The sequence below is a fragment of the Plecotus auritus genome, assembly GCF_963455305.1.
Source record: "Plecotus auritus genome assembly, chromosome: X".
Classification (NCBI taxonomy): Eukaryota; Metazoa; Chordata; class Mammalia; order Chiroptera; family Vespertilionidae; genus Plecotus; species Plecotus auritus.
In genome coordinates, this window is record NC_137784.1 from 83,976,566 (window position 1) to 84,000,312 (window position 23,747).

General features: G+C 43.6%; 1 protein-coding gene across 12 annotated transcripts in view; it reads left to right on the forward strand.

Annotated features, from left to right (window-relative positions):
- The window catches only part of FRMPD3 (FERM and PDZ domain containing 3), a 177,989-nt gene that overhangs the window by 104,907 nt on the left and 49,335 nt on the right, over positions 1-23,747 (forward strand). For 11 of the 12 annotated variants that reach the window (XM_080653054.1, XM_080653057.1, XM_080653058.1 and 8 more), the window contains 6 exons: positions 2,159-2,290; positions 3,729-3,848; positions 9,397-9,533; positions 10,092-10,218; positions 12,319-12,408; positions 14,663-14,842. In XM_080653054.1, coding sequence (XP_080509180.1) covers positions 2,159-2,290; positions 3,729-3,848; positions 9,397-9,533; positions 10,092-10,218; positions 12,319-12,408; positions 14,663-14,842 — 786 coding nt within the window. Of the gene's footprint in view, positions 1-1,728; positions 1,773-2,158; positions 2,291-3,728; positions 3,849-9,396; positions 9,534-10,091; positions 10,219-12,318; positions 12,409-14,662; positions 14,843-23,747 lie in introns of those variants that run through there. The other variant, XM_080653055.1, reaches the window with a different exon arrangement.

Here is a 23,747-nt window from a genome sequence, read left to right on the forward strand (position 1 = left end):
GAATACTGGGTGCTGTAGGCTCTTTTTTACTGTCAATAAAAAATATATATACTTTAAAAATAAAAAGGAATTATTAGGTGTTCAGAACTAGCATTGCCAGTGGTTCACAGCCCGGGTTGGCACTGCCCCCTCCCAAACAGCTTTTGGGGATGTCTGAAGCAATTGGGGATTATCCCCATGAATGCTACTGGTATTTAGTCTCTCAAAGTCAGAGATGCTAAGTGTCCTGTAGGGAGTGGGACAGTCCCTGAATTATAAAGAATTGTCCTGCCCAAAGGGCCAGTAGCACCTGAGTTGCAAAACACTGAGCCTACCCCATGTTGATTGAACCAAGAGTTTCTTCCGAAAGCTAAGGCCTGGGTGGATCCCTCATGGGTCTTAGGACTGAAACATACTCCTTAGGGTGCCCTGAGATTATCTCTTGACTATTGAATGTCTTAGTCTGTGGGAGGGGCATTGAACCGGAACTAGATCACCAGGAGTATCCAAATGCCCCACCTCCAGATGTGGATATTTCTTTGTGTCAGAATCCTCCTTGGTGTTGTTTCATGGGTTGGTATGTCCACTCTAGACCTTTCCCTACACTGGAGCCTTTACTCCTCTATTTCCCCTTGGAGCCATCTCCAAGTGTTCTCCCACCTTACATCACCATTCTGGCTTTCAGGTAGCCCCAGCCTTCTAGGACAACAGTGCCCCCTAGCTTGTGATCTTACCCTAACTTTAGGTAGGGTGTGCTGGCTATTCACTTGTCCCAGAGAAGTACCTGAGTGTATTAACAGCTTGGCATGGGGGCTGTTACACTTGTAACACCAGTTGGCAATCACCAAGACTTGGCTGTCCACAATCACAATGCAGCCGAACTGCAAAGAAAACCTCATTTGTTCCTGCCAGAGCTCCAGAAACAATGGTGCATCTGTGACTACTTGGATAATACAAAAGGGTACTCTCAACTACACACCCATTTCCAGCTGAACATTTGAATGGATCAATGACTTTTTCATGTTCACTGTGGGGTTTTTTTGAAGCCCTGGCTGTAAGGGAGCTTCCCATTCCCAAGCCTGCTTCTTTCCGGCCTTTGGAGGCTGAGTGATGCTGACTCCACGAACACACACATTGGAGCCCAGTGTAGGCAAATAGATGGCAGAAGTCTCAAACTGACATTTGGCCAGCCCCCACAGATATGTTTCCAGACACCCTAATAATAAAAGTAGGGCAGCAGAGCAGATGGAGCCCAGAAGTAGTCAGATTTATGACTGTACACAAGACATGTGACGTAGTTCCTCTGCATGAACACATTTTTCAAGTTGCTAAGATGATTGTCTCTAAAATCCAGCTGTTATAAAAAATGAATATTTTGCCAGTAACTCAAGTCATTCTATTTAAATTTTTAAATCCAGAAAGTCGACTTTTTAATCATAAAATTATCAGTTTTGCTTTTTAAAATTCCTAAATAAAGAGTTGAGGGACAAACCAGAGTGAACATTCTTACCTGAGGTCAGAGAAGTCCTGGCTGGTGTGCTCAGTGGTTATAATGAAGAGTTGTGGATTCAATTCCAGTCAAGGGCACCTACCTAGGTTGCAGGTTCAGTCCCCTGACCCAGTCAGGGTGCGTGCAGGAGGTAACCAATTGATGTCTCTCTCTCACATCAATGTTTCTCTCTCTCTCTTTCCCTACCTCCCTCTCTCCCTTCCACTCTCTCTAAAAATCAATGGAAAAAATATCCTCAGGTGAGGATTAACAACAAAAAAAGAAGAAGATGATGATGATGAAGGTGAGGGAAGAACTACTAGAGTGCCTGGCACTTAGTAAGCACTCAGGAAATAATTTGTTGAAAAGAAGAAGAGAGGGAAGAAAATATGGCCAGCCATGACCTTCTTTTGCTATATGCCTGGCCAGGCCAAATTCAGAAATACTTCTCTCTACCCCCTGCACCATTGCTATTTCCCGGGGCCAAGGCCTCTAAATAGCACTCATGCATCACTCTCCTCATCTGAAGCACATAAAGGCTGGTGTCTCTGTCTGGCCTACTTCCCCAGTCTCAGCCTTCCCCCCATGACTTACTTTCTTAGTATTCAGTCCCCCTTACCCATGTTTGGTGCTTAGAGTAGATTAGAACTGGAAAGGATCTCCCTCTTAAGGCTCTTTTCTTTTTCATAGGATGTGATGGTGACATTACAGGACCGTCTTTCGCTTAGGTACATTGAGCACTTTGCTCTTGTCCTTGAGTATGCTGGGCCAGAACAGAACCACAAGTTCCTGCTTCTCCAGGACAAGCAGCCCCTGGCTTATGTAAGTAACTCTTTTATCCTGGCTTGATAGCTTTGCATGTGGCCTCTACTAGAGAAGAGGACCCCAGGTGCTCTTATTTTGGAAAATTCATAATGATATGTTCAGCCATTTCCCAGAAGTCACTGTTCTCAATCAAAGTCTATATTACCTACCTCCAGAAGACTTTTGGCAATGTCCCTTGTAACCTAAAAAGGGCATGACGATTGTTAGTCCTGGTCTTTATAGAAAAAGTGTGGGGTGGTAATTTGTTGCATGGCTCCTGGAATGCTGAGCTGAAGAACATTGTCAACTGTCCTGTCTCCTGGAAGCAGTGCCTGCTAGACTTTTCTGCCTCCAAGAGGAAACTTGGCCTTCACATGAAGACTGTAATGAAGGGATCAGCCAATGGAGTCTTGTGAGGCCAGTGAGGCCAGGACAAGTGTGGGATGGGAATGAGCTGAATGAGGCCAAGAATGGGCAGTATGTCACCCATGTCAACTTCCAAAGCAGAGTAGGAGAAAGCATCTTATCATCTTAGCCTTTACTATATGAAAAAGGCTGGGGAAATCCAGGATGGCTGCATAGTATTTCACCAACAGTAAAGCACCAGGAAGAGCCAAAGAGGCAACCAGGGCCAATCAGTATTTCCAGAGAGGGAGGGAAGGAGTTGGAGAGGAACAATTGGGAAGAAATGGCTAAATGGAAATGAAACAAAAGCCAAAATCAGACACAAAAAATGGAAAGATTTTGGAAAGGAAAATTCTTCAAGTTTAGTTCTCAGCCAAATGCAATCCAAGGATTCACAGGTTACCATCTATGAAGGGAAGGTTGTGAGTATCCTGCTTGGAGGGAGGCCTAAACGCCTCCCCACCCCTCCAGAGGTCTTTTGAATCCAATTGATCGCTTATTTCAAATGGGATTTTAACCTTTTTATTGAAAAACAAAACAAAACAAAAAACTCTCAAATATATAAGATTAAAAGGGATTGTATAGGGACCCCCTCATTACCCAATGCCAGTTTCAGCAATTACTAATATATATTTCCCACTTGTTTCATCTATACCTCCAAATGGGATTTTAAATCTTTGGTTTAGCTTCTAATTAGCAACTTACTCTGTTTGAAGCCAGGCCCTTCTGCATTAGCCCCACAGCAAGAAAAGAGAGAAATTCCTAGGAGCCCTCTCTTCCTATCCAGTATCTGGGGCCCTAGACTCAATTGTTGATAAAAGCCACATTCTGGCTAAGTGATTCAAAAATTCTAGTCACTTGGGTCAGAAGGGCAGAAAAGATCTGGCTCCTCATCACTTTTCTCTAAGGGTAATTGGAATTGGTCAGCTGGGAGACAGCACCCTTGCTCTGCCCCAAGCCCCACCTTGAGGAGCCACCAAGCTGGCTCCTACCAGCATAGCTATTGATTCCCAGATCTCTTTGCCCCCCACTTCTCATCCCTTGAATTCAGGTGGTACAGCGGACACACTATCATGGAATGAAATGCCTCTTCCGAATAAGCTTCTTTCCCAAAGACCCTGTGGAGCTACTGCATCGGGATCCTGCTGCTTTTGAGTACCTGTACATCCAGGTAGAGTTTGATTGGGGATATACAGACAGACAGAACAATGGACAAAAAAGCAGGCAGGATGTTCTGCCATCACAATGAAGTCTCTTTGTAAGTTTTTCCAACCTCCAGGTAGCTCTGAAGGCCCTTTCCTTTTCTGCTACCATCATAGGCCATGGCCAAGTTGATTAGCCTGGTAACCTGAGCTGTCTGTGGTTCAAAGTCCTGTCTGTTTAGACAGGTCTCATCAATTTTCAGGAGCAAGCAACACCAATAACTCTGGCACCATCAAAGAATCCCAAGGGTTAACCAGCCTATTTGGGTAACAGGGTTCCCAACCCCTAGTACCTACCTCCAGTAAGGAGATGATTCCCAATTCAGTTCATCCAGAGACATTTGCTAAGCACTTACTCCGGGCCAGGCCCTGTGCTCAATGCTGCTAATCCAGGTGAACAAAGAAATGTCTGACTCTCTAGACCTCATAGATATGTGCACAAATAAATATACTAGTAAGACAGTGCATTGTCGGTAGCAACATCCAGGAAGCAATTTGCCAACTCTCCATGGGAAGGGAATAGTGAAGGCTTCACAAAGGAAGTGATGTATGCATGCTCTTAGCCTTGAAGGATTAATGGATGTTTGCTGTGTGCAGAGATTGAGTGGAGGGGGCACATTCTATGCAAAGGAACTTGCATCTGCCAAGGCTTGGTGGCATGAAATAGCACAGCATGATGTGAAAGCTGAGAGTAATTTATTATGCCTAGGGTACAGAATGTGAGGTCAGGAGTGATAAGAAATGAAATGGGAGAGACGGGAAGCAGATGCTGAAGGGCTTGATAGGTTATGGCAAGCACAGGCTTTAAAATTATTTAGGGCAATGGTTCTCAAAGTGTGGTCCCTGGACCAGCAACAGCAGCATTAACCAGGAACTTGTTAGAAAGGCAAATTCTTGAGCCCTACTCTATTCCTAATGAATCAGAAAATCTGACGTTTGGGCCCAGAAACCTATGTTGTTGTTGTTTTTTAAAATATATTTTTATTGATTTCAGAGAGGAAGGGAGAGGGAAAGAGAGATAGAAACATTAATGCTGAGAGAGAATCATTGACCGGCTGCCTCTTGGACGCTCCCCATTGGGGATCGAGCCCACAACCTGGGCATGTACCCTGACAGGGAATCAAATGGTGACAGCCTGATTCATAGGTCAACGCTCAACCACTGAGCCACACCAGCCTGGCCCAGCAATCTGTTTTAACAAGACTTGTAGGGGATTCTGATGCTCAATGGAGTTTGAGAACCACTGCTTCAGAGCAGTGGGTCTTAACTCTAGTTGCACATTAGAATTAACTGGAAAGTTTTTTTGGGGGGGGGAATGTTCTGCCCCACCTAAGACCAAATACATCAAAATCTATGAGAATGAGTCTAAACATTTATGTTTTCTAAATTCCTCATGTGATTCTAATGTGCATCTAAAGAAATCCTTTGTAAGGTGGGGGCACAGAAGTATTAAAAGGAGAATAGCATGGTCAGATGAGGATGTACACCAGCTAGGGACTTATCACAGTAGTCCAGAGGAGAAATGATGGGGCTGGAATCAGGGCAGTGATGGAGGGGTTGGGGTGGGATGCAAGAGATATTAAAAGGGTAGAATTAATGGGCTTTGACTCAATAAGGTAGTATCATTTTCCAAGTTAGAGAATATAGGTAGTGGAATGGAAAAGATGAGGTCGTTTTGGGATATGTTGAGTTTTAGGTACCCATAGGACATATGGAATGCTTGATGGGGGAGGAATCCCTCCAAACACATCTCTGTTGGAGATGTGCTATACGACATTGTGGTTGTCCTTGCTGCCCCTTCTGACAACCTAAAAATGTTAGAAACGTTCCTCAAACAGCCTTGGGTTCCTTCACTAGCACTTTAGAGGACAATAAGTTGTGGTTCCTCTGTGAGTTTTATAATTTTAGTTCTCATTTCTTCAAGCTTCTGGGTAATCATCTTTGTTCAAATATTTTGGAATTTGGTGACAAAACATGTCCACCCTCTCTCTTCCCTTTGTGATGATAGGGACTTCAGCTATATTCTTCCTTTAAAAAAATCTTTTTAAGATTATTTTTAAATTTTATTTTTTAGTTATAGTTGACATACGATATTATATTAGTTTCAGGTGTACAATATAGTGAATAGACATTTATATACCTTTCGAAGTGATCACCCTGATAAGTCTAGTACTCATCTGGCACCATACATAGTTATTACAATAGTATTATTGACTATATTAATTACTTTTATATATTGAACAGCTTTATTGAGGTCTAATTGACACATAATAAACTGCACATATTTAAAATGTACAATTTGATAAGTTTTGACATATGTTTATACTCATGAAACCATCACCACAGTCAAGATACTGAATATATCCATCACCCCCAAAGGTTTCCTCAGCTTCTTTGTAATTCATCCCTCCCCCCATCTTTAGGCAACAACTGATGAACTGCTTTCTGCCAATATAGATTAGTTTGCATTTTCTAGAGTTTCATATAAATGAAATTATACAGTATTTACACTTATTTTGGTCTGGCTTCTTTTACTCAGCATAGTGATTTTGAGATCCACCCATGTCATTGTGTGTATCAGTACTTCATTCCTTTTTATTGTTGAGTAGTATTCCATAGTATGGATGTACCAAAATTTGAAATTGTTTTTATTTATTGATTTTTTTAGAGAGTGATTAAAAGAGAAAAGTATCGACTTTTTCACTTTGTTTCACTTATTTACGCACCCATTGGTTGATTCTTTTTTAAAATATATTTTTATTGATTTCAGAAAGGAAGGGAGAGGGAGAGAGAAATAGAAACATCAATGATGAGAGAATCATTGATTGGCTGCCTCCTGCATGCCCCACACTGGGGATTGAGCCTGCATCCTGGGCATATGCCCTGACCAGGAATCGAACCATGACCTCCTGGTTCATAGGTCGACACTCAACCACTGAGCCACGCCGGCTGAGCCCATTGGTTGATTCTTGTATGTGCCCTGACCAGGGATCTAACCTGCAACCTTGGTGTATGGGGATGATGCTCTAACCATCTGAGCTACCCGGCCAGGGCTAGATGTACCAGAATTTATCAGTTCACCTGCTGATGGATATTTGAGTTATTTTTAGGTTTTGGCTATGACTGAAAAAAAGATTCTATGTATATTCATGTACAAGTCTTTGTATGACATATACCTTCTTTTCCCTTGGGATGGAATTATTTGATCATATGGTAGATCTACCTTTCTTTAAGTTCTTTAAAAAATTCCAATACTGTTTTCCAAAGTACCATTTCAGATTCCCACCAGCCATGTATGAGAATCCCAGTTTCTCCACATCCTCATCAGCACTTGGTCTTGTCAGTATTTTTATTTTATTTTAGTCATTCTAATAGTGTGCAGTGGTATTTCATTGTGGTTTTCATTTGCATTTTCATAAGGACTAATGATTTTAAACATATTTTCATGTGCCTGTTTGCCATCCTGCATCTTTTAGTGAAGTATCTGTTCAAATCTTTTTCCTACTTTTTTTTAAAATATATTTTATTGATGTTTCACAGAGAGGAAGGGAGAGGGACAGAGAGCTAGAAACATCGATGAGAGAGAAACATCGATCAGCTGCCTCCTGCACACCTCCCACCGAGGATGTGCCCGCAACCAAGGCACATGCCCCTGACCGGAATCGAACCCGGGACCCCCCAGTCCGCAGGCCGACGCTCTATCCACTGAGCCAAACCGGTTTCGGCTTTTTCCTACTTTTTTATTGGAATTGTTTGTTTTCTTGTTATCAAATTTTGAGAGTTATTTATGTATTCTGAATACAAGTCCTGTGTTGGATATGTTATTTGCAGTTATTTTCTCCCGGTCTTTGGCTTGTCTTTTCAGTCTCTAAACAACGTCTTTCGCAGAGCACAAGTTTGAATTTTGATGAAGTCCGATTTATTAATTTATTCTTTTATGAATTGTGCTTGTGGTGTCCTATGTAAAAAATCTTGGCCTAACACAAGGTCACAAGATTTTCTCCCATTTCTTTCTAGATGTTTTATCATTTTAGATTTTACATTTAGGTCTGTGATTCATTTTGAGTTAACTTTTGTATGTGGCACAAGGTACTAATCAAAGTTGGGGTTTTTTGCATATGGATATTTAGTTGTTTCAGCTCTATTTGTTGAAAAGACTATCCTTTCTCCACTGAATTGCCTTTGCACTTTTGTCAAAAATCAGTTGTCTTTATGTGTGTGGGTCTATTTCGGAACCCTCTCTTCTATTTCATTGATCTATCTATTTATCTTTATGCCAATATCACACTCTTTTGGTTACTGTAGCTTTATAATAAGTTTTAAAATCAGGTAGTGTTTGTCCTCCAACTTCCTTCTTTTTCAAAGTTGTTTTGACTATTCTAGGCCCTTCGCATTTCCATGTGAATTTTACAATTTGCTTGTCAATTTCTACCAAAAACATGCCATGATTTTGATTGTGCTGAATCTATAGATAGATTTGGGGGAGAATTGCCATCTTAATAATATTGAGTCTTCAAACCCATGAATACAGAATATTTGTACATTTATTTATATCTTCTTTAATTTTTCTCAGCAATGTTTTCAATGTACAGATTTTTTTCACATATTTTGACAGATATATCCCTAGTTTTTTCATATTTTTGATGCTTTGGTAAATGGTTTTGAATTTTAATTTGAATTCTGATTGTCACAAGCATGTAGAAATGTAATTCATTTTTGTATATTAATATTATAGCCTGCAACCCTGCTAACTTATTAGTTCTAGTAGTTGTTTTTTTTAGATTCCCTTGGATTTTCTACATAGATGATCATTGATGAAGCATTCCTTTTCCACTTTCTCCTATGCTGTACCATGGCTCCCTAGTCCCTTAGCTCATCCTGGTTCCACCTCAACACAATGGGCAACTGGTCTGACCAAGGCTGAATGACTGATAGCTGGGACTCTGACCCTCAGGGTTTGGGAATTGTCATACCTTTGGCCAGTAGCTCTAGGGTAGCCCTTTTAGGATAGCATAGGGAAGGCTGACTCGTCAGTGCTTTTGAACTTCAGACCCCAAAGAACAGAGTATCTGCCCCAACTCTGCAATCCACCTCTCACCCTGGGCTTCTGGGCCAGAGCCCTGTAGAGAGCCTCTCCCAATATCTCTCTTCCTTTGTTCCCACCTGAGCTGGGGGGTGAGTATAGGCCCCTGAGAAAAGGCAGGGAATATTTTGTAGCAGGAGGAAAGAAAGGGAGTCTCACTTTTGCAGCGACCTAGATGTTCTGCTCACTTATACCAGTGTGTGCACACATCACTGAGAATAAAATTGTTCAATATCTACTGAATGAAGTGAATAGTGTCTATGAGAGCCAAGCTTTCTGTTACCGCTTCCCCAAAGGCAGAATTTTCCTCTTCTCCTTGATCTAGGAAGTCTTCCTAACACTAGGATATTTTTCTGAGATGGAAGGGTGTAGATGGGTGGGTGGGGAGGGAACATCTCCTTCAACTAATAGGTTTGAATTGCCCTCTCTCACAGAGTCGGAACGATGTTATCCGAGAACGCTTTGGAATGGACCCCAAGCCAGAGATGCTTTTGGGCCTTGCTGCCCTCCACATCTATATCACTGTCTCAGCCACTCGACCTAGTCAGAAGATTTCTCTCAAGAATGTGGAGTGAGTTGTGCTGGGGCCCTTTGGGATGGGGCCCTTCTAAAGCTATGTAGGGAAAAGGTGCAAAGTTTGAGCTGTGCTTTGATTTTCAGGAATGGAAGTATGCACTATGAGTGAGAATTGGAGTTCCTCACACCTAGATCATGATGTCCTTGAGCTACAGCTTCTACTAAAGAACTATGGCCAATGTTTTTCTCCTGCCCCCATTATCTTTCTCTTCTTCCCAGGCTTCATTCCTTCATCTCTGCCTCTCAGATTCAGTCAGTTTGTCTTACCTGCTTCCTTTCTCTGTCTCACTTTGTCTCTCTTATTAATTTCTTTTTAAAGAACAGTTTATTGATTTTTATAGAGAGAGGGAGAGAGACATCGATGTCAGAAGGCAACATCAATTGGCTGCCTCCTCCTACACGCCCCCTACCAGGGATCAAGCCTGCAACATGGACATGTATCCTTGACCAGGAATTGAACTAGCAACCTCCTGGTGCATGTGACAAAGCCCAACCAACTGAGCAACACTGGCCAGGGTCTCTTATTAATTTCTTACTTTTCTTTTGATTTTAGGAAGGAGTGGGGCCTGGAACCCTTTCTTCCCCCCTCCCTCCTACAGGGCATCAAAGAGAAGAACTTCCGGAAATCCCTTTCTCAGCAACTGAAGGCTCACCAAACACATCCTTCCAGTGGCACCAAGGTACCCAGAGTAGGCCATTGGGCACCCTGCTCAGGCATTAGTGACCGTGGGGGCTCCTGTGTGGTTTCCCAGCAGGTCTGGTGTTCTGGGGATCCTCTCCACTGTTTTCAACTTGGGTACTATACTGTTTGGCTGGATATGGGGGACAATTGCAGAGGTGGGTTTTCCCTAAGCCTGAGCTTCCCCCAGGGACAGCTCAGTGGTCAGTCACCGAGAAAGCCCAGTGTCCTCAGAGCAAAGGGACCAAGTTGTAGGAGGAGAAAATTCTCAGGTCATTTCACCCATTTAGTCAGTGCTGGTTGAACATCTGCCATGTGGACAGCACTGGACCCTGAGTAGCATATGTTTTCCATGAAAGTGACTGCTCTTTCCCTTATTCAATTTCTAACTCATCAGTCCTAGGACAGGGAATTTGGGGAGATAAAATCCAAGCCTGATGAGATAATGCATAACCTGGATAATGGGTCACTGGGCAGCATGTTGAGGGCTCAGGTCACTGCTCAGCATTCCTGAACTTTCTTGGGTGCCCTCTGAAGAACTCCTACTCCCTGCTCCCTCAGCCTTGTGGGGCCTTCTCTTTTTCTTCTTCTGTAGGCCCTTCTCAAGCTTCTGAAGCTCAGTCTGCTTGTGCCTAGGAGGCAAGAGTTGTGGTGAGAGGCATTGAAATGCAGATGTAGACATAGGACATAATCACCCCCATATATTCCACCCATTCCAGATTCCTTGCATTACCAACTAGCTTCTCTTTTAAGATGCAAATTTCCCCAGAGAGTTAAGCCATCCCTACCTTGCTGTGCATATTTAATCAGACTGTTTTCTTCCCAGTGGAGAACATCAGTGCTCTCAGCCATCTCCTCAGCAAACGTTTGTGAGGCTCACCAGTGCTTGGGCTGGAGATACAAAGTTGAAAAGGGCCTGGTTTCCATCCTCAAGTCAGGCACAGGCTAGTGAAGAAACACCACAGTCAGTCACAACACAGTGCGACAAGCATGGGTACTCTGGAAATATGCAGAAGAAACACCCAGCCCAACCTGAGGAAGGTAGAAAAGGACAGGAATTGGTGTATTTGATGCCAGAGCTGGGTCTTGATGGACAGATAACACTTTGTCTAAATGAGTTGGGGGAGGAAGACTTTCCAAGGCAAGGAGATCTGTCTATACAAAGCCCTTGGGACATGAGAGAGTGTGGTACATGGAAAGAAATGCAAATGATTCAGCATAAGCCAGTACAGAGAGTTAAGGAACATGCCTGGGGGGTGGGGAAGTGGGGGCAAGAGAGGAGGCTAGAGAGATTGGCAGGAGCCAATTCATGGAGGGTCTTGCATGCTGTGGAAAGGGGTTATACTTTACCCTGTAGGCAGTAGACAGCCATTGAAAGCTTTAAGCAGGCAACTGATGTGATTAATCTTATGTTTTAGGATGATCCCTATAAGCAGTGTGGAGGGGTTGAGGGAATGGAGTGTCAATACTGAAGGTAACCTGGCTGCCACCCTGACACAGGTGGGGGACATCAAAGCAATGACCATGGGGCTACAGAAGAGGGGTGGGTAGACAGGAGGTAGAATGAAGATGATTTCGTGACTGGTGGCCTTCTCAGGTAAGAGGATGAGGGAGGAGTCCAGTGTGACTCCCAGGGGATGCTGCCATCACTATTAGAGACTTTTATATGAGGAAATGCCAGAAGAAGAGCAGACTTGGGACTTAGGTGTACTCAGAATCAAAGGTATTAGGGGGACCCCCAGTTGGGGATGGCCAGTATCTAGTGGTTATAGGAGATTTCATGAGAGAGGTATAGATGAAGTGGGGTCTCACAGTTGGGGAAAGGTGTTGGAATTAACCCAAGAACAAAATGAGTAAGCTGGATTCTTAAGGAATGAGGACCAGGAGGAAAAAGAGTGTTTAGGAAGGAAGAGGGGATGCTAGAGTTAAGACCCCATCTGAATGGGAACCTTTCTGCAGTTTCTCTGAGGATCTCCTTACACTCCCATAGGGTGTCTTGCTGAAGTTCCTGTCGTAAGATATTGACATTCCTTCCTGAGAATACAGGTTTGCTTTTGTGTGTCTCAAGTTTCTCATGTTTCTGGGTGTTTTGTTTCTACAGGGCTCCACAATTCAGGCAAAGCTCCAGTATCTTCAGATTCTGAATGAACTTCCAACCTTCACTGGTGTTTTGTTCAACACTGTGGGCCTGGTCAGTGAGGGTAGCGGGACTGGGTGGGAGGGAGCCCTCTGTGGGCACTGTCCTTGGGTGGAGGGCAGTAGAAACTCCATTAAAGTTTTAGAATGTCATTCTGTCTCAGAAAATATTTCTAAACTAGAGGCCCGGTGCATGAAAATTCATGCACTGGAGCGGGGGGTCGTCCCTCAGCCCAGCCTGCCCCCTCTCACAGTCCAGGAGCCCTTAGAGGCGAGAGGCGACCTGGTGATCAGGAGAAGGCAATGCCCCATCACACCTCTGCTGCTGTGACTGCTGGCAGCACAAGCTGTGTGGCCCTGGGCAGCTGGGCAGCCACCATCTGAGGCTTGCCTGCACCTCGGGCCAGCCCTGGGCAGCTGGGGGGCTGAGGGGACTGAGGGACTCCGGAGGCAGGCACACAGAGCCGGGCCGGCCCCCAGTCCTCTCAGCCCCCCAGCTGCCCAGGGGCTGCCAAGCGCCTGCTGCCCTGGTGGGGCTGAGGGGACTGGGTGCCACCATCTTGTGACTGTGGGCGCCGCCATCTTTGAGGGTGGGGCAGTCAATTAGCATATTCCCTCCTTATTGGCTGTGAGCGCCGCCATATTTGTGACAGCTTGAGGGTCAATTAGCATATTCCCTCTTTATTAGATAGGATATTTTTCCTCCTCTTCCTCCTTCTCCCTCTCCTCTTCCATGGTGCTCTGGTTCCTCCTCTGATAAAATGGTAAAGTAAGAGGCGATATTTGTTTTCAGTATCCCTCATTGACCCTTTTGTGTCCCCTTTCCTCAATTTCAGAAGTTGGCAAACTATTTCCATAGTAAATATTTCAGGCTTTTCAGTCAGACTATGCACATGTCACAGATACTCAGCTCTGCCATTGTAGCATGAAAGCAGCCATAGACAATGTATAAACAAATGAGCATAGCTGTGTTCCAGTATCTTTATTTATGGACACTGAAATTTGAATTGTATGTAATTTTCACATGTCACAAAATGTGGTTCTTTTGAATTTTTCCAACCATTTAAAAATGTAAAAACCATTCTTAGTTCATGGGCCATAGAAAAACTGATGGTGGGCCAGATTTGCCCCATGAGCCAGAGTTTGCTGACCCATGCTCTGTTTCATTACTCTTCCTTATATACCTGAAGTCCCCCACTCAAGGCTTCCTAAATCAGTATGCTTTCCCCTGCCTGCCCAAGGCCTCCACTGCAGCAACACCCTTCTCTGGAGGGGGAGAGACTGCTGGTCACCGAAGAATGTACCCCAGGCTAGTTTACCCTAGTAAGCTATGGAAAGGAAATTCAAACCATCTTGCTGTCTCCATGTGCTTGTCCTGCTCTGGGGAACACACTGTCATGCTTATGAGGCACACCAATGGAAAGCCGCTTATCAAAGTAACTACAGCAGAAGGAAGAGGTTCATCGGGGTGATGCTAATACCAGGGAATGGACCTGCAGAGGGCTCAGGCTTGATGGTGCCAAAGAGCCTGTCAGGAACATTTATGTGAATTCAGTCCATCAGGCACAGAAGTAGCCATTTACATACTGGGATTTGAGAATCACTGAAAGCCCACTGCCCCTTCCCTCCACCTCAATTCCCACATCCCTGCCACTGCTAAAATTCTTAGAGGCCATCCTTTTGGGTTAAGACTGCTGTAGTGCCTATTAAAGATCAAATATCTTCTTAGGGAGAGAGACACCCCCCCCCATTAAGCGCCCAATCAACCCTTAACACCTTAGACCAGAGTTATTTCTTTGTCTTTTCAGGTTTTGGCAACCAATGAGAAGTGAAAGTTTGAGTTGTTGTTGGTTGGAGTTGGGGGTGGGAGTGGGGTAGGGTAGGTTAAAGACCAAACACAGGATGCTACCTATTCGGGCAGAGTACCAGATGGATGCCTTAAGTGGCCTGTAGCAACAAATGGAAAGTTTGTGGGGCTTGATAGGAAGAGGGTGCTATAAAGGCACCAGAAAAAACTTCACCTACTTCATGATTTTGCTAGAGCCACCCTGCTGCTGCCAAACCTATTGCTGAGCCTAAGGTGCGTGCCCATTTGGACTGATGATCTAGGCCCTGCCCTGAAAACAGGAGCATCCCAGACTATTTTCCCCTCAAGGTTGTCCTCCCGCCCTGGCACTGAGCCCCAAATGCTTCCAGACTTCCCAGCAGAACCGGCCCAATGCTTGTTTTCTATTTCCTCCTCCTGTCTCCTCTCCCCACTGCCTCTTCCTTTCTTTCTGTGAATGCTGCCCACGACATTTGGGCACCAGGACGAGAAGCAATCAGCCACCACTCTCCTGGTGGGACCCCGGCATGGTATCAGCCATGTTATTGACCTCAAAACCAACCTTACCACTGTGCTGTCCGAGTTCAGCAAGATCAGCAAGATCCAGCTGTTCCGGGAGAACCAAGGCGTGGCCCGAGTGGAGACCAGCATCATGGATGCCAAGGTAAGTCTGGCTTTGGGGGCTACTTCTCCCCAGGAACAGGCCTTGGGAACACAGGAAGAAGTAACCTTGAGAAAGAGAATTTAAGCCTGTCAGGTGAAGTTCAGTTATTCAGAAGTGGCTCAGAACCTGAGCCCATTTGGGCTATCTTCTTTGCCCTTCTCAACCCTGTGGGACATACTATTTTTTCTTACAAGAGAAAGCTTATTTAGAAAGTTAAAAAAAAGTCACAGAGGTTGAAGTGAGCTGTAGAAGAAATGGGCTCAGGAAACAAGTTATAGAGGCAAAAAAGGGCCCTTGGAGCTTAGGAGAAAGATAGAGGTAAGGACAACATGCCTGGGGGAAAGGGGTGGGGAAAGGTGCCGGTGTATTCCATAGAGAGAGCCACTGGGACATGCTATTGTGACCACATATTAAGGTTAGCCAGTGCTAGAGAAAGCTAGGGAGTGTCCAATCAACCCATAAGAGGTCTTTTGCAGAGGGCAGGGAAACTGGAGAATTTGGAGCTACCCTCAGGCCATCACTTCCCACTCTTGTGTCATAGCACACATAGGAAATTACATTCATGTGGAATATTAGGGTAAATGGAGCCCAGAGACTCTGGCCATCCTGGACTCTGTCTAGTTGTCCCAAAGGCTGAAAGGATATGTGTACACCTGGTGGGGAGCCCTGCCATAGGCACACACACACTTGGAATCATGGAGGAGGGGATGTCTGAGTATGTAGACAGAACTAAGGAGCCCTAGGGAGACAGTGAGCAGGTAGAGCCTGGTCCCCATTTCACCTCCCTGAGTCCACCTCGTCCAGAACCTTAGAACTTTTCCCCTAGATGAGCTCATTCAGACTACCAAGCAGCTGTTGCCTGTGCAAAGTCAGGCAGCCTTGGTCAGTCACATCTTCCATGGCTCTCCCTGCCTGTCAGCTGGTGAAAGCTATTAAGAAAGAGGCAACTTTTATTTCTTTAAGGATTTCCCAGGAGATTTTGTCAGCAGATTAAGAGGTGGAATGTTCACTGTTTCAAAAACAGCAAATTATTTTTTTTGTCTTTGTGAAACCCAGAAAGCTTTAATATGTTAATGTTTTTCACCTGCAATTCACAGGAACGCCATTGATTTAGGAACCTGCCTGAAGCTAATATTTAATTGGCTTGTGGCCACTTCCTCAAGCAATGATTGCTGTTCCCCTCAGATGTTGTTGAGTAAAAAACCAAATGAGCAGGTAGGGAAGGGGAAGGAGAGACAAGACAATGCAGGGGAGATGTGACTTCCTGAGAAATAAAAAGGGTTTAAAACAGAGAAACAGCTTTCCAACTGAATCTTCTTTGCTTTACAAGTGATCCTCAATATTGGCTGCACAATGTAATTTTCTTGAGAGCTTTATAAAAATACCGATGCCTGGGTCCTACTACCAGAGATTGTGGTTTAATTGATTGAGGTAGAGCCTGGGCATCAGGATTTATTTATTTTTCAGTTCCCTGGGTGATTCTTTAATATAGCCAGGTTTGAGAAACACTCACCTCTGGGTCCAGAGCTCTGGAGGAACCAGGCCAAGCAGGGTCGGTGGGGTATTGCCTGGGTGTAAAGCACTGGTCTAATTTATAGGAGTGATCTAGCCACAGTTGTGTGCATGAAGGCTGCTTTGGAGGGGCTACACTTTTATAGGGTAGACAAACTCACAAAGACACATACCCTACTTTAATAAAGCAACATCAGAGCTTCCATAGAGCTTTGGAGTCAGACAGACCAGGTTCAGATCCCAGGTACACCACTTCCTAGCTGTGTAGACTTGAAAAAGTATCTTGAACTCTCTGAGCACTGATTTCCTCAACTGCAAAATGGAGTGCCTAACTCAAAAGATTGTCATTCAAGATTAAATGAGAAAATGTATGTAAAATGTCTTAGAACAGTGGTCGGCACACTCATTAGTCAACAGAGCCAAATATCAACAGTACAATGATTGAAATTTCTTTTGAGAGCCAAATTTTTTAAACTTAAACTTCTTCTAACGCCACTTCTTCAAAATAGACTCGCCCAGGCCGTGGTATTTTGTGGAAGAGCCACACTCAAAGGGCCAAAGAGCCGCATGTGGCTCGCAAGCCGCAGTTTGCTGACCATGGTCTTAGAACACTGCCTGACACATTATAAGTCCTCAACAAGTGAGACCTGGTATTTTTTTTAAGCAAAATATCACTAAATAAAAGTTAAAATCAAGTAATTTTGTAGACAAGAATAGCGTGGAACAAAAGAACAGGAAGTGGTTAACAAAACTGGCTTTCCACAAGAGAGTGTTTTAAGCTGGAGCTTGAAGTGATAGGCATGGATTAGCAGAGAGAAGTTGGATGTATTCACAGGCAGAGAGCAAGCACGGAAATAAGTAAGACATATGTGCAGGTCAATAAGCATAGTTATTTGGCTGGAGAGGAGACTAAAGAGAAAAGAGATTGAAGAGATTGGGGATGGGCAGAATAAGCCGGTATAAGCTTTGAAGGCCAGTCGGGGAAATTTAGATTCAATATGATAGAATAGTGGGAATCCACTGTAGGCCTGGAGCAGAGGAGTGATAGAATGAAAGCTGATTTGGACTAATTTTCCTGATGGATGGGAACAAGGCTAATGTGAAACCAGGGAGGCAAGAAGGGGATTGTGATGCTAGTGCAGGATTGAAGTGATAAACACAGGGCCTGAGCTGGAGGGACAGCAGTGGTAATGAAAAAGAAAGAGTGAATGTGAAATGTGTAGAATCGTTAACAGTGTGCGTGCATATCCCCACACACATTCCTGTCTTGCACACACAAAGCACACATTTTATTATACCTAACATTTATCACCTACTGCATGTAGCCCAATTGCACTGAAGAATGGCACTATGCATGCACACAGAGTGTCCACATCATGGGTGGGTGGAGAGGTGAAGGACTACATTAGGAGATAAATGGAAGGTCTGCTTGGTGAATGGAAGGGGCTAGGAGAAGGTTGCACTTTGCTGAGTGGGAAACAATGAATGGTTGGGTAGATGATGAGACCAACAGGTGGCAGATAGTTCAGATATGACCTACTTTAAGCAACAGATAAAATGTATATGAAAACCCAGAGGAGGTTTATGCACTTTACATTAAAATGTTTCTACTTTGTAAAAAGATTTATCATGTGCAGTAGGCAGAATAATGGCCATCCAAAGATGCCCATGCCCTAATCCCCAGATCCTGTGAATATGTTATGTTATATGGCAGGGAGTAATTAATATTGCTGATGGAAGTAAGATTGATAATCAGCTGTCCTTAAAAGAGGGATATTAGCTTGAATTACCCAGATGGGCCCGATGTAATCACAGAGGTCCTTATAAGTGAAAGAGGGAGGCAGAATAGAAAGTCAGAGTGATGTGATGTGGGAAGGACTCAGTCCGATCTTGCTGGCCTTGAAGATGGAGGAAGGGGCCATGAGCCAAGGAGTGGGGTAGCCTCTAGAATCTAGAAAAGGAAAGAAAACCCATTCTCCCCAAGAGCCTCCAGAAGGCAGAAGTGATGCAGCCCTGCCTACCCTTTATTTTAGCCCAGTAAGACTCATGATCTCCAGAACAGTATGAAAATATATTTGTAGCCTTTAAGCCACTAAATTTGTGCTAGTTTGTACAGAGGCAAAAGGAAATTAATATATTGTGAGATTCCTTCAAGTAAGAAGCTGTCATACACTGCACTAACGATATGATTTGAGGTCTTGGCTAGATAGCTCAGTTAGAGTGTCATCACGATGAGCCAAGGTTGGAGTTCCATCCCCTGTCAGGGCACATACAAAAATCAACCAATGAATGCATAAATAAGTGGGACAACAAGTCAATGCTTCTCTCTCTCTAAAAAAAAAAAGATATAATTTGATTGATAAATGTTATGCTCACACCCAATTTTTGTTACATAAAACCAGATGCATATATAATCAGAGATGTCTGCTGTGTGCATCACTAATTACAAGTCAGTGCCCTATGAAATGGACAGGATGGTATATATACCTTTCTCAGATAAATTGGCAGAGGTAAGATCCATGATATAGTGGAGGAAGGAAAAAGGGAAGATTGAGGAAGAAAAAAATATTCAGATTTCCATTTGACAGTTATTTACTAGTAGTATGAACTTCCATCACCATTTATTTATCCCTCTTTACCTTCTTCTAACTCCCCAAGGGAATATAGTTTTTTTAAAGCTTCCCAGGTAATTCTGATCTGCATCTGGCCTAAGAACCACTACATTAAAGTGCTATTCTTACTTGTCCCCAGATTGGCTGGCTATGCCCAATTTCACATTTCCCAGTGTTACAGAGGCAAGAACCCAAACATACTGGTCCCCTGGGACTCAAGGACCATCATCTTGTTCCCTTGCCCTTCTAGGCCCCTGAATTCCCACCCTTTTCCTGTTTTCACGGATGCTAGGGTATTCTGAGGCTACCCCGGAACCAGTCCCCTCCCTAGTTGGCAATCCAAAATGCTAGGAAAGAGATAGGGCTGGAGCATGTAAAACTAATCCCCACTGTACCTTCTCTTATTTGGCCATGTCTCCAACTCCATTCTCCCTTTCTCCTTCTCCATATGAAGATGGCCTGGGCATACTTTTAGTTACAGTTTTCACTCAGCTTACTTGCTCTTGGTGAAGTACATTTGAGGTAGTATGCAAATGTCTTTCTCCAAGAGACAGTCTGGGATTGAGATAGCACTGTGCCATTCCCATGCCCCATTACCACAGAAACACACAAGGGGAGAAAAGAAACCATTAAAGGAATGTCCCAAGGTATCTCTTGTGACCCAATGTATCTCCTATTCTTGTGTTGGAGCTTTATTGCTCTAGTGCTTTCTGTAGGGACAAGCATTATATTAAACATCATGATCATTCAAATCCTATTTTTTAAATACATACTTGTTTTTGAATGTTTCTAAGAAAACGTATCCAACTTGTTTGTTTGCCTTTGATTTGATTTTTAACTCTGCTGGCAAAAGTGCATCTGTGTTCCTTTTACAAGCTGCATTTGGCTCGTGCTGGGGTCCAGTTGGCTGTGCAAGGATGCAGAGGAGAGGTTCCTGATGTGCTTGGTTCTCTCTGTGCACAGGATTTTGCTTGTGTGCTGCTTTATTACTGACATTGGGTTGCATTTGGGTTAAGAAATAAGGGGAACTGACGTCAGACAGTTAAGTCAATCAGCCAGTTAGTCACTTAGCCTCCCATCTGTCCATTAGCTAGCTGACCAGCCAGCCAGGCAGTTTAACTAGTCAAGATGTCAAGATATTAGGGTTTTAGGCATTCTTCCTGTCATGCAGCCACGCTTGTCAGCCAGGACATCAGTAGTCAGACTGCCCTGAAACCAGCTAGTCCATCAGTTTTTCTATCAGTCAGCCAGCCAGCCAGCCAGTCAGCCTGTACTTTGGTCAAATGGTCCCTTATTCTACTTTTCAGCCAATGCCATTTCCTCAGAGAAACTCTCTCCAGCTTCTGCCACCAAATTAGTCACATGTGTGCACATTTGTACCCACACATGGATCCAGGACATTCTATGTTCTGATGATTCTCTGTACTTTCCCTTTATAGTGTTTATCATACCTTGCAATCATATTCATTTATGTGATTATTTGGTTTATGTCTTATTTTCTGCTAGATTGTAAGTGCCATGAGGTCAGGAACTGTGTTGGCCCTGTTCTGGGATGAGTGGCTGCATCTTGCAGTAGGCCCTGCTATCTATGAACCATTTACCCAGTGTGTAGCAGCTTGCTGTGTGGACAGAGTAGGGTACAGGAGCATCTCAGCCAGAGGGGCCAGCATAGGTTAAATTATGAAGGCCTGCAAAAACATGACAGCTCTGGCAAATTGTAAATGATGTGTCATTGCTAAAGCATAAGACAAGGGGCTGTAATAGGAGGAGGGCACAGGCAAAGTTAGTGGGAGATACACTTGAAGCTGTAGGTTGGATCTAGATCCTGAAAGGCTGCGTGTGACAATGGAAGGCAATGGGTTTTATGTGATGAGCTATTTAAAATTTTAAGTGACAAGGAGAGTCATATTTTAGAACATGACTTCAGTAGCAATATGGAGGTGAAGTCGAGTGAAGTGAGTAGAGACTGAAGGCAGGGAGTTCAATCAGAAGACTATTGGAGGCGGAGGGAAGATGGCTGCCGACAGGAAGGCAGACTACAAGATAGTGCGTGAGTGAGAGAACGAAGGGAGAGTGTGTGGTCGCACGGGGAATGTTTGTTTGTGAGTTGAGGGACAGCCATACTCCAGGGGACTGTGGGGGATTGCCAGACGGGGTCCCCTGACCGGGCACCTTCCACTGCTGCTGGGATCCCTCCTGGAGCGACTGGCTCTGACGTGGAGACTGCACCATCTTGAAGGGGAGAGTGGATGTTGTTGGAAGCCTGAAAATCCCGGGAATATACAACAATGGCACCTAGCAAACAGCTGCAAACCCAGGAATACTGGTCCCCAAGTGGCGCGAGCACGCGGATTCAGAGGAGATCTGCGCCTCCTCACGGAAAGGTCAGATTTCGCCTGGGTATAAGGTGAGGTCTGTGGTCCGGGCAGGAGAGAGAAACATGCACACCGGGAGCTGGTGTATCCGGGGAAGTCTGAGCCCAGAAAAGTCTGCAGCTGTTTGGGCTGGCATGATCCGCGAATGTGGAAGGGGATCCGCAGGGCTGCTAACAGAAGGGAACTCTAAAAAGTAACCCATAGCTGAATTGGGCACAAAAGGGCAGCCTAAAAATTTTAACAGTGTGCCGGCGGCTTAGACCCAAGGGGAAAAAAGATTGCACAGACTTGTGCCGCAGCGCCGGAGATCACGCACATACTCTGGCTCTTTTTTCTCTTTTTTTTTTTCCTCTTTAAATCCTTGCTTTTGATTACTAAGCCCAATATATACGATCACCCAATTGGGGACACTCTAAGAGACTGCAGGGGAAAGTTGTTTTTGTGGAACCTGGGGATCAGAGCGGGGAATAACCATCAGAGAACCAGCTCTGGGGCAGCCCATTCCCCCAAACCAGTATTAAGTGTCACAGGGAAAACAAAATCTAAACACTAGCTAGAGAGGACCTATAGATCCAGAGGTCAACTCAGAAACACTGCCAGCCAGGGATTGAATCACAAATTGACTCTTGTGTAAACAAAAATAAAGGAGTATAAGAAACAATGAAGTACTGCCTGCTTGAAAATCAGGACGGTGGCCTACAACACTGAGGAACAGTAGAACGCAGGGAACTTCAATACTGTCCTGACTAGGAAACAGGCGTACCAAAAAGAACAGTAGAGGAAGTGAATGACCTTCACTACTGAGAATTTTTATTTATTTTTTCATCTTTTACTTAAATTAATTTTTTTTTCTTTTTTCCTCACTTGATTTTACCTTTTTAATTATTACATTTATATTTTTAGTATTATTACTACTACTATTTTACCTGTTTTTTAAAAGTGTCAATTTATTTTCTCTTTATTTTATTTTGGGATAAGTGATCTACATTCTATTTTCATCTTTCCTTTAGCATCATTTTACTCTATCTCAACTTTACCTTTATGCCAAGACTCTCTTCCGCACTTTTCCCCTTTTTTGTCCTGTTTCTCTTACCCTATTCCTGCTTTAGATTTTCCCTATTCCTTCTTTTTACCCCCCATTAAAATTTCACCTTACTTATATATCTAATTTCCAATTCCCTGATCTAAGTCCATACATACCTCTCTCTTCTCTTTCTTCACTATCCAATTTTTTCTCTCTGTCCTTTTGTTGTTGTTTGCTTGATTGTTGATTATATTGTTTTTTATGCTTGTTTGTGAGATTGTTTCACTTTTTCTTTTTGTTTTGTTTTTGTTTTTTGCTTCTGTTTTCCCTCAACTCACTTGATATTAGTTGTTGTTTGTAGTTTGCATTCATCTCCAGGTATTTGTTGCTGGCATTTGTTGGGATTAGTGGCTGTTCTATTGGAGTTGTCTCCCCATACAAATAGTTCTTTCCCCTCTTCTGTTTTATTCTCTTTCTTTCTCTCTTACTTTTTTTTCTTTTCCCAATTTCATTTTTGCACGCATTTTCTTGTCTTTTTTTTTTCTCTTCTTTCTTTCTTATCCCCTAATTCTTTTTTCTCTGGTGGCCACCTTTATTTGGGGTTATTAGTATCGTGAATACATTTGTGTTCAGTGCCTTGTGCATTGTGCCTTGTTGTGTTGTATTTTGTGCCTTTGAATCAATGCAGGAGAAAGAGAACTACATAACCAGACACCCAGAGAAGAGAGATCGTGGGGAGACAAAGAAACAGCCCACATATGATAGAAAAGCAGGCATCACCAGAAAAGGAAGTAAACGAAATGAAGGCAAGCAACTGATCACAGAAAGAATTCAGAGAAATGGTCATAAGGTGGATGAAAAGAATGGAAAACAAATTTAACAATATGTGTAAGAACCAAGAGGAAATGAAGAACCAAGAAGAAATGAAAAATGACATCGCTGCTATAAAGAACTCAGTAGAAAGCATCAACAGTAGACTAGAAGAAGCAGAGGACCACATCAGTGAGCTAGAAGACAAGGTAGGAAAAAATACCCAAGCATAGCAGCTTCTAGAAAAAAAAATTAAAAAGCAGGAGGAGAGCCTAAGAGAACTTTGGGACAACATGAAACGAAACAACATCTGCATAATAGGGGTGCCAAAAGAGAGGAAACTGAGCAAGGAATAGAAAACCTGTTTAAAGAAATAATGACAGAAAACTTCCCTGATATAGGGAAGAAGAAACTCACACAAATCCAAGAAGCTCACAGAGTCCCATACAAAACGAACCCCAAAAGAACAATGCCAAGGCACATTATAATTAAATTGGGAAACACCAATGACAATGTAAAAATCTTAAAAGCGGCCAGAGAGAGACAGAAAGTTACCTACAAAGGATCCCCCA